Below are 11,900 nucleotides of genomic sequence, written 5' to 3'. Positions count from 1 at the left end.
TGACTGACAGGAGTCAGCAGGTGAGGCTGGGGAACATCACATCCAGCACTCAGACAATTAGCACTGGCGCCCCCCAGGGGTGTGTGCTCTCCTCACTGCTCTTCTAGCTCCTGAAGTTTGCTGACAACACAATGGTCATCGGCCCCCACCGGGACGGTGATGAGTTGGCCTATAGACGGGAGGTTGATCAGCTGGCTTGGTGGTCCTTTCATGGTGACCACCACAAAATAAACAAGAAAATTGTGTTACTGTTGACGAATCAACGAATCAAAATAACGTGACCATTTCACGAACTCCCGTGAGACCGGGTTGAAACTTATGTGCAAACAAGCTGAGTCATGCCATAACCCAAGGACCAGCACATGGTATTTGTTTTCCACTGCTGAGATGTAGGCATGGATTTCTTTTTCAGATTTCAGTGAATAAAAAAGCTGAAATCTCACAGAAATCTCTTCAAAAATGATTGTTTTAGTTGTCGTGGTAGTGAAGGAGTACAGTGGACATATTTTTAAAATGATTTTCGTGCCCGGTGTTTGTAAATGTAGTCACCATTAGCTCTGGTCATAAGCTGCTTTGTCAAGCCTGATTGGATTATCCGAGATCAGAGATCAACACCTTCTTGACCTCTTTCCAAAATCCCTCTTGGCAGTGTTGTTTTCCCCTTTTAAGTGTTCTGGTGATCAGGTTTGAGAAATGTTCTTTCTTCGTTTATTCAGTCACAGTGATGTTTATTTATCCCAAACAAGAAAATTAAAAGCTAGGACGCACATACTACTGTAGCAAAGCAAACACAAAGCCTATGATAACAAAAGATAATGGCTTTGACTACCGTAATAGAATTCATTGATATACTTTCTTTCTCCCTTTAATGTAACTACAAGGTGTTTTTTAACTGCTTGTACATTTTTTAATACTGATGCCTTCATATGACTGACATAAGCAAACAAAACCATCTTTTATTAATCCCATAAAAGGGAATTTCACACTGTTGCAGCAGCAAGGAATGGAGGAAACAACAAGACTCAGACAAACAGACAGTAAATAAATATGAGTAAAGAGAATAAATAGTCAAATGTATTTACAGTATTGTAGTATTGCACACATTATCACAATTTGTCATTGCACGGTTTTCCAGTCCTGTTATGTGTGTGTTTTTTTTGTTCATGCGATCTAACGTAGACTCACTGTATTCCGGACACTTCCGATGCAGTAAACGTCCCACAATACATCAATGCATTTAAAGATAAGCCGGACTGGTTTACCTGTCTCTGGGGGCAGGTCTTACAAACTAAAGTTTGATTGACACATTTTGGGCAGATCATTTACGAGAAATCTTGATCTGTAGCCACTGTGACTGGTCTGTATATACTCTTGTGTTTGTTTTAAATAGAAATAAAAATTGGATCACAAAAAAAAACAACACTACGGCCTTTGTCCACAGGGGCCACCATATCAACACAAAATGAAAGTTCCTTGTAGTTGCTCTACATTTTTTAAGCATTTCAAATGAAAAAACTCATCATGTTACAGAGTGAACTGGACAATTATAATTTGTCAGTCTACACAAACAGTAGTGGCAGATGCTCGGTGGGGGGGAAGAAATCTACTTCAGATACAGTATTAGGGACCACTAAGGTCTATATAAAAGAGACTTCAGATACAGTATTAGGGACCACTAAGGTCTATATAAAGAGACTTCAGATACAGTATTAGGGACCACTAAGGTCTATATAAAGAGACTTCAGATACAGTATTAGGGACCACTAAGGTCTATATAAAAGAGACTTCAGATACAGTATTAGGGACCACTAAGGTCTATATAAAGAGACTTCATATACAGTATTAGGGACCACTAAGGTCTATATAAAAGAGACTTCAGATACAGTATTAGGGGACCACTAAAGTCTGTATAAAAGCATCCAAAGAGCACCGTGTCATGGGACCTTTAAGGTGTAACAGATGCAACCAGGTGTAACCATGTCTCTTTATATAACCTCTTCAACTTAATATTACTTCACTTTTACTCATCATCATTTCATGAAATTTAGCTAGGTTACTTAATTGACTTATTGACAATTTGTTTTCTCCTTCTCAAATTTTTTGCTTTAAATTTGTTAAACTGTGAGAAACGGCAACTTAACACTTTCCCTGAGGGGAGCAATGTTAAGCCCTTAAAAGCATGTGTCTCATAGGCACATCCTTACAGTCTTTACCTGATCAATAAATCATGATTGTTGTGGAATTCAGCTGGCTACACACCATCTACAGTAAAGGCATAGATGGAGATGTTACGCTTAGTTTTATCAATCAATATTTCATATAGTTCATATGAACAATGAATCAAATATTGTGTTGCTATATAGGCACCCATGAAAGCCTTTTTTCAAATTCAAAATTCATTGTTGTCGCAACTGGGGACAACACATCTAAGCGTGATGTAATGAAACTGAATTAATTTTCACGATCCTGTCGACGGAAAACTTGCAGAAACTCTTTTGGATGAATTTCAATTTCCACAGAAAGCTCCGGCCACGATACGTTGTGTGGATCACTGTCACTCGTGGTCTCGTGGTGTGTTTTTATCCTGGTGTTGCAGCTTCACCATCCCAACAGCCACAGGATTTCCACGGGGTCTTGCCTCTCCCTGGTGACGAGGTCGGTTCTGTATCACATGAAAAAAAGGGACGTCAAAACTCAACCTCTATATCCTAATGCAAGATGTATGAGAGAAATGAGAGTGAGGAAGAGGAGGGGCAGGAAAGAGCTGGTGGGGTCACAATGTCACTGCACATAATGGGGATTAAAGGAGATGCTTATCTGAAGGGAGGGTTAGCAATGGGGCACAATAGGGGAGAGATGGCTGGATACAGGAGCTGGAGAGCTTTGGAGACTCGAGCTGTTGCTGAACAGTGTTTTTATAACATGGTTCCACCTTCCACCGTATTATAGAGGCTAGCTCTGTTTTCTTTCAGGCGGCGTGTGACTCCCCCAGGTCTTTGAAAGTTATCTTACAAACCAACTGTATTAATTAAAGATGAACTGAATTTACAAGGACTCTGCTTTGTTCAGGAAACAGCCTTACACGCTTAACTGGAGTGCAAAAAAATGGGATAAAAACATGTCATCATAATTGGAAAAAATACCCTTTTTATTTAAGCTTTTTAACAGCCTTTTTGTTCCAGAATTTCACTAGTTTTGGTGGAAACCAAACACGGGAATAATGGAGGAAAGGCTTATGGAAGTAGTCTGTCTCCCTGTTGCACTCTATGTCCATATGAGAGGGAAGAAACACGAGTTAATTGCATTTTTTTTTACAGACCGTCTCAAGTGGAAGCAGCTTAATGAGGTTAGGCAGCTCGCCTCATTGAAAATCGCAACTGTTCCTAATTGTGATCTCAAATATGCTCATAATCCCCTGATTTGACAGCAGCAGGTTTCTGGGGAGGTATTAAGGTGAAAGAGAGAGAACAAGGGACAAAAAGACAATTAGCAAGGAGAAAAACATGTGAAGTGCAGCGGCTTAAAAGACATTCAGGTTACATTTTAAGTAAAATAAACAGTTCTGATTCATTGAAATGCTTTGTTTGACGTCTGTTCATGTTTGGTTTTATCTCCTGAATTATTTCAGTGTGCATGAGTGAAACCTTTCAAACTGTCGCCGCTTACTTTGAGTTGTGTCATGTTTAAATGTTCTCTTCTTGTTCTAAGAGCCAAGGTGGTACATTGATTGATTGACTGATTGATTTCATTAGATGACTAAACACATACCACACTGCACTGCAGTCATACGTTAAATGTCACAAATGACAACAACACAATTAACACATCTACAACCACAGACAATACAATCTTCATATAAGTAGCAGGCGGTGGGGAAGCCATGTAAATCTTGCTCTTGTTTTTTTGGTCATAAAAAATAAAAGATTAAAAAAAAAACTTTCTTACAGCCAATTGAAACATGCTTTTGTGAAATACTCGGTATCAGATTTGTACGGATGCATTGTGGACTACTGTGTTTTTGCCAATAACATTACCCTGGGTCTGGTATACCCACATGTTAGCGAGCTGTTGTGTCAATAGCTGTGTTGTCAGTATCAGCAGCATGTCCATATTATGACATGAGTGTCATGTGTAGAGTGATGCAGGCTGTGTCAGTTATGTTTTTTAGGTATTTTTAAGATTTTATTCCTCTGCGCTGGTGACAGACATGGCCATAGGCATCACGTTTTCGAGTTATCTCTCTGTCTGTAACGCACGTCTGTAAGTCCCATTCTTCTGAATGCGATATCTTAGTAACAGCTTGAGGGAATTTCTTAGGATAAATTGTTCAAATCTCTTTGAACAGAGACAGGGGTTATGATTGCCACTCAGCCTAAGTACAGTACTGCTGGCATAGCTGTAGACACTTGTTGTTATCACACATTGTGCAGACTCATTTTGGCACTTTGAACCGTACGTTCAGTTGGTGTGAAGGGTGGTGGGAAGAGGGTGGCAGTGCTCTCTTTAAAGAACTGTAAATCCATATGAAAGCTTTTGGCACAGGTTCAACAGTGTCTTTATCCAAAACTTTAGATTACAACTTACAGAGATAAAACCAACAGTGTAGGACTGCTGATTGGGAATTACGATTCTTCTCCTTCTCGTGACAGAATTTGTGACAGAGACCTTCAGTTCTCTTCGGATAAGGAACCAGTTGCTTCCCCCTTCCTCACTGTAAAAAAAAAAAAAAACTCAACAATTTCACCTTGACTGTAAACTGTGTTGTTCAGTCACTGTCGAGTCCCAAAACTAAATGTCTGACATCAGGATATAAACAGAGCCGCATCAATCAGGTCACCTCTGACAAATCCTCCGCAGGGCAGAGGTGAACCGTGGCTGTCAGTCCTGTGGGTTGCTTTGAGTGTTACGAATCACAATAATATTTACCGTGATCGCACACCAGCAATGTTCCACCCTGTGTCTCCCCCAGAGGCAATGTTGATGTTTCCCATCTTGGCACTGAGGCGACTTTGTGGATTGTTTTGATGAAAGAGCAGGATGCGTTTTTGACAGATGGCGGTGTTAACTTTTTGCGCAATCAGTATCCAGAAATCAATGCTGCCAGGGCCAGTGTCTAAACTTTGGGCTTTAGGGTGCATCAGTGGAGCTTTGACCTCTGTGGTCACACAGCCGCTAGCTGTCCTGAGCTGTCACATCCAAAATAGGACACGACTCAAGGCACCAGAAAGCTTCAATATGTGTCCACTGCACCCGAAACAAATCCCGCTGAAGGCTCACAACACTGTACTCATGTGCAAGTCAGGATTGGGAATGTTGTCTAATGTCAAAAATATGTCTGTTCTCTGTTTCCCCTCTCGCTCCTCAGAATGAAAAACAAGCTCTGGTACTTTGAGTTTGGCACCACTGAGACCATATCTGCCACCTGCAAGAAACTTAACGAATGCATAGAAGTCGAGGTGAGTCACAGTTTGATCAAAAAGTGATTGGTTGTTGACAGAAATGAGGAAACATATCCTTAAATACCCATAATATACCATATTTGATGCAACAACAAACAAAAAAAACACTACATGCCAACAAGTTTGCTTTTCTCTCTTTTCACTGAAAGATGTTTAAGATGCGGCTATTCTTTAATGTGCTGCAGAGATTTACAACAAAGCAGTTGTCTCATATTAATGAGATGGGCTATTCATAGCACATCATCAGATTCATGCTCCATAAAGTCACTGATTGCCTCATTCTGTCATACAGCGCGGCATAATCTGTCACCTGGTGCCTTTAGGCATAGCAAGACTCACTCAGCAAGCGTTTTATCTAAAAGGACTCATGCCTAACACTTTTCATGTGTTTGATTGATTAAAAATATCAAATATGACCATCTTTGGATTTTTTTTCATATTTATTTTCAGACAATATTCAAGATCTCATTAGTCACCCACGTTGAATGTTATCAGCCGATTGAATCGGCTTTATCAGTTGTTATGTGAGGCCAAATGGCCCTGCTCTGGCTTCTAGTTGGCTCAGTGGGCCCTGATCATTGATTGGTAAGCTGGATCACCGGTCTGGGTCAATATTGGACTCTTGGATTGGTGGATGGGTCAAACAAACAGGACTTTCACCCAGGAGACGAGTTTGTGTCCCGTGTCAAACCTAAACTTTATGTTTTTTAAAGCTATAGTGCGTAGATTCTGCCGTACACAACAAAACTCTTGGCATGATACAAGCCTTCCGTGATTGCGCCCGCAACTAGCACGCAGTTGCTTGGAGGATTAAAAAAAACATGATGGACTCTTCTGAAGAGGTTAATATCTTCACTTGAGTTTCTGCACGCAAGAGTCACCGGACGACAATCAGAAACAGAGAGAGCTGTGTGGAGCTGACAGTCTTCATTAGCCTTGCAGCAACTCACAGATGTTACTTAATATAAAAAAGTAATGCACTAAAGCTTTAACTACGTAGGCTACATAAGTTAACTTTCTTACGTAATGTATTTACGGACGTTAGTACTTTAACCTACACCACTATTTTTTCTCTAAAACTAACAAAGCGGTTTTTGTGTCTGAAGTAGTTTTTTAAGTGTGGTTGCACGAGGTACTTCTCCATAGTCAGCAGCTAAACGCATTTTAGTTAAACAAAGAAAAGTCCTGCTCCTTCCTAAACCTAAGCCATTGTCAAACACTACACCCTGGCCCAACGCTTGCGCTCCTCTGCATGTGTACGTTCAGCAGTCCTACAACTTAGAGCACAGATCTTCAACAGGGGGGTCCGTGACCCCTAGAGGCCTCAGAGTTAGTGCAGGGGGGCCGCCAAATTATGTTTAAAAAATAGCTTTTGAAAGTTTTTCTTTTTTCAAAGATTGTCTAAAAATATGCAGAAATATGAATCCATCCATCCATATTATAGCGAATGTAAAGTGGCCTATTTGTAAAAAAATAAAATGAATAAATGTATACATTTAAGATAAGCTTAAAGCGTAAAGTAGCTACTATTGTAGGCTTACAGTTCAGATTAAGGATTCCCTGTGCCTTCCACATATGTTTAACATGAAAACATGATGTATAAATAATATATTAATACCCATTAATTTTCATCTATCTGGCCTAGTTTAACATGCAACTTAATTTTATACAATACATGTACAGTAGTAGGGGGTCCTTAGTTCTCTAGCTCTCTTTCAGCTAAGGGGTCCTTGGCCTCCAAAACGTTGAAGGCCTGTGACTTAGAGGACCGTGTGGCTGATCTCGGTCAAAGCTCTTCTTTGTTCTGGCGGCACGGGGGTGCACTGAGCTCCCCACTCAGGTCCGGGCAGCGGAGTCACAGCACATTAGAGCTGGGGTAATTCACAAGGTTGCAATTTAATTAAATTTCCAATTCAATATTAATTAGGTTTGGAAAATTTCAGTTACAATACCAACTTTGCTTGGAGAACAGCGCTTAAGCTTCGCGCATCTACATGAAAAGCAGGCCCTCGAAGAAGTGCTCCAGGCAAAGAGAACACAGTGGTCAAACACATCCATAGGGAAAAGGCACATATTAAAAGATGGATTAATCAATAAAGGATCACTCAAACAAATCAATTTTAATTGGAGAATCAATTATTTTTAACCCAGCCCTACTGCCCATCTTCCGCCCCAGACCATGAAGTGAAGGCGCGCAAGCAGAAACCATCATATTACTATTTCACAATGTACATTTTTTCATCTTTTGCATGTTTGTGTACTGATGCGCGTCCATGTGTGTGTGTGTGTGTGTGTGTGTGTGTGTGTGTGTGTGTGTGTGTAAAACAAGCATAGTGTGCACCCGCCGTACACTGGCCTAATGCGCTGTTAAAATAACAATGAAATGCTGCGTTACTGACTTCATACCCGGTTTTGTTGGTCCGTGGCCCGCTGCCTCAAGATAGCCATACACCAAGAATTCACCTGAACACACCTCTCTGAAAGACCAGCACACCCATGGGCGCACAAATGGGCACAGCTGCATTTGCTAGTTAAACGACGTGGGCGCAGGACGGGAAATTAACAACTGCGTCGGTCTTAAACTAGCAAAGACAGCGGCTCCAGGCTTTGCGCTGCACCAGGTGCAAGATAGGGCCCTAAAATTCGACAATCCTTGCTAACATGTACTTAAGTTGCTTTGAAGGAAAATCTCTAAGCACTTGCACTCTAGCACTTTTGGATTTTGGATGTCTAACTTTTGCTCCTACATGGTTTGAATACTCTTGAAGTAGCTTCGGACAAAAGCATCTGCCAAATGAATATAATGTGATATGGCCTCGGTGTCTGTCCTCCTACAGCTTCAGCGCACATGTAGAGACGTCATTATTTGCATGAAACATTATTGTATTTTTTATAACTTGTTAGCCGCTCCTGTGTAAATGTCGAGCTGCAAAGATTAGTTGATTAGTTAACTATTTTGTTAAGGATTAATCAGTTTGAGTTTTTAGTTTTTTATGAAAACAAATAAAATGTTCTCTGATTCCAGCCTCCTAAATGTGATTATTTTTGAGTTTCTTTACTCCTCTGTGACAGTAAACTGAATAGTTTACTTTGTTGTGGACAAAACAAGGCGTTTAAGGACGTTATCTTGGGCTTTGGAAAAAACATTGATCCACATTTATCACCGTTTTCTGACATTTTATAGACCAAACAACTAATCGGATAACCAAGACAATATTCAACGGATTAATTATGCAAATAATCATTAGTTGTAGAAATGTTTTGTTATAATCATTCTTTTCTTTTGTCCTTTTTCTTACTTTCTTTTTGTCGCCTCAATTGATTCCCCCCCCCACACACACACACAGTGCGACGGGATCATCATGGACCTCAGCAACACTTCCCTAGAGGGCATCGCTGTGCTCAACATTCCCAGCATGCACGGCGGCTCCAACCTGTGGGGCGAGACGAAGAAGAGGAGGAACTACAACCGCATGAGCAAGAAGGTTCCTGACAGGATGCCGGCCAGCACCGTCACCGACGCTAAAGAGCTCAAATTTTGCATGCAAGGTGAGTGAAAGCGGCGGAATGAGGACTCTTCTTGTTTATTCGTCACACCGTTTCACTTTCTTTTCAGTTTTAGTTTCTTTTATTTGACTAGATAACTCTTGCACTTTCTTGATAGGGTCATGCTTTTCATCAAAATGCCTCCTGGTTACGTGGACAGTTTGGTTTGGTGCAAGATGTTAGTGTATTTATGACTTACAAGGTTCATCGCCAGGCAAGGACATTCCTTACGTCACCATTTCTCTCTTCTTCTTGCACTCTATCTGCTGTTTTATCACGCAAGAGCAAAGAAAAGGAATCAACAGCAGCAGGAATGTCTTATAAAATGTCTTATAAAACAGAAAAATTAAAATAAATTACTGTGAAGGCCATGAATGAAAGCTGATTATTGGCATTCGTGCAGTAAAACAAAAAGATGAAACTCCTCTCACAGTATTTTGTCTCTATACGGAGCATAAATGTTTACAGTGGCTAATTAAAATGTGATGAAACAGTTGGATTTGTAGGTGCTCTTTGTTCAGTTCATTGTTTTAGAGGAAACATTTGTCATAATGTTCAGCTAATCTCCGGGACGGGTTTCATCCCGCTGCTGGTTGACTTTGCATCGGATCTCCACAATCATTAGAAAATAGCCCACTCTATGCTTTTGCCAAGGTTGAGTCGATTCATCCCACTTCTGTCTCTTTCACTTAACTTTGTCTCCACATGTCTGCTGACTGAACTAAACCTTGTTTCCATGGAGATCTCAGGGCTGTGCTGAAGTAAAGGCTGGAGGACAGGATGAGCAAAAGACAAGAGAAAAGGAAGACGGTGAAAAGAGTCTATGGAAGGAACAGGGGTGACTCATATCTGTCACTTTCAGTTTTTTGTTTGTCTGTAAGTTTTTAAGGAATTTACTTCGTAGGTGATCCGACTTTTGCACTTAATACTTAATTTTAAGTACAAGAATTACAATTGTTGTTTTTCGTCATCGGCGTTTAACCCGTCTCTAGTCTTTCTGCCAGTGCTTTTTGGTAATACGGCACTAACCTAACATGAGGAAACCACGCAAACACACAACTATTTTATCCCTTGACGATTGGGATTGGTTTAAAGAGATGCCGATAAACCAGAGCATGTTTTTCTCCCATCCCGTAATGCTGTGTGGACTAGCCACTAACTTCTTCCGCTCATCAGCAAGTGGTCTGGCAAAGCCAGACTACAGTTCCCCTAACCAATGCCTCCACCATTAAGACCACATTTGCTGTTGACCCCCCCACCCTGTCCTCTCTCAGTTCAGTCCAAAGCACCATTTTGTCCACATGTAGACGTGCTTTCACCCACAAAACCCAGAGCAGACATCTATACAATACACTGTGCACACACAAGCAGAAACACAAGTTTGTATACGTGTACGTCTAAGCGCTTTTGCATCCATAGACTCCAATCGTGTTGTAAATCTTCAGCCTGGTATCAACTCTTGACCTAAATCCCAGCTGTAATCCCACAGTAGCCTCTTAAAAATCCTTACATCATTATAATCATTACCTACTTTAGGCTTTTCCAATGTGCTCCTCTCTGTTTTATATTAAGATTCAGTATTAATTTTGTTGTCCCACATTGTGTGAAACACGTCTTAGGCATTTAAGCCATGCTGCAGCCATAGTAAACGCAAACAAACACAGACAGCATGCACAAACAACACATACTGTACAATACCATGCAATAGACCGTAGCATGGTCCTGATGGTGTATAAAAAAAAACATTATACGTTTAAGGAATACACTCCTTGCATGCTTTTATATAGACCATAGTGGTCCCCTAATACTGTATCGGAAGTCTCTTTTATATAGACCTTAGTGGTCCCCTAATACTGTATCTGAAGTCTCTTTATATAGACCTTAGTGGTCCCTAATACTGTATCTGAAGTCTCTTTTATATAAACCTTAGTGGTCCCTAATACTGTATCTGAAGTCTCTTTATATAGACCTTAGTGGTCCCTAATACTGTATCTGAAGTCCTTTATAACACTTAGTGGTCCCTAATACTGTATCTGAAGTCCCTTATATAGACCTTAGTGGTCCCCTAATACTGTATCTGAAGTCTCTTTATATAGACCATAGTGGTCCCCTAATACTGTATCTGAAGTCTCTTTATATAGACCTTAGTGGTCCCTAATACTGTATCTGAAGTCTCTTTATATAGACCTTAGTGGTCCCCTAATACTGTATCTGAAGTCTCTATTATATAGACCTTAGTGGTCCCTATACTGTATCTGAAGTCTCTTTATATAGACCTTAGTGGTCCCCTTATACTGTATCTGAAGTCTCATTTATATAGACCTTAGTGGTCCCTATACTGTATCTGAAGCTCTTTATATAGACCTTAGTGGTCCTAATACTGTATCTGAAGTCTCTTTATTAGACCTTAGTGGTCCCTAATACTGGATCTGAATGTCTCTTTATATAGACCTTAGTGGTCCCTAATCCTGAATCTGAATCTCTTTATATAGACCTTATGGGTCCCTAATACTGTATCTGAAGTCTCTTTATATATACCTTAGTGGTCCCTAATACTGGATCTGAAGTCTCTTTTATATAGACCTTAATGGTCCCTAATACTGGATCTGAAGTCTCTTTCCCAAAATTCAGCCTTGGTGCAGAATTACAGCCTCTAGAGCCAGTCCCACAATGAGCTTTCTCTAGCTTTTGGGGAGGGGGGGCAGGGTGGAGGATGTGGGTGCGGCCTTGACCAACTGTTACTTTGCTCATTAGAAAGCCAAGATGTCTCTCTCTCATGGGTTGGCCAAAGTCTCTGGGCAGGCAAAGCAGAGAAAGGGGAGGTAACCATTATGAGGTCATAAGGGGCAAGATTCAAGCTCGGCCTAACTGAGCTTTCATTTTCTCAAAGGCAGA

At 40.6% G+C, this 11,900-nt stretch overlaps 1 protein-coding gene across 1 annotated transcript in view; it reads left to right on the top strand.

Moving 5' to 3' along the window:
• dgkg (diacylglycerol kinase, gamma) overlaps positions 1–11,900 on the top strand; it is a 114,955-nt gene that overhangs the window by 82,628 nt on the left and 20,427 nt on the right. The window contains 2 exon segments of the mRNA XM_032516518.1: positions 5,366–5,456; positions 8,807–9,008. Of these exon segments, the coding sequence (XP_032372409.1) occupies positions 5,366–5,456; positions 8,807–9,008 (293 nt within the window).

The sequence above is a fragment of the Etheostoma spectabile genome, chromosome 5, assembly GCF_008692095.1.
Source record: "Etheostoma spectabile isolate EspeVRDwgs_2016 chromosome 5, UIUC_Espe_1.0, whole genome shotgun sequence".
Classification (NCBI taxonomy): Eukaryota; Metazoa; Chordata; class Actinopteri; order Perciformes; family Percidae; genus Etheostoma; species Etheostoma spectabile.
The sequence above is the reverse complement of the archived record's forward strand: the minus strand, read 5'-3'. Positions and strand labels throughout refer to the sequence as shown.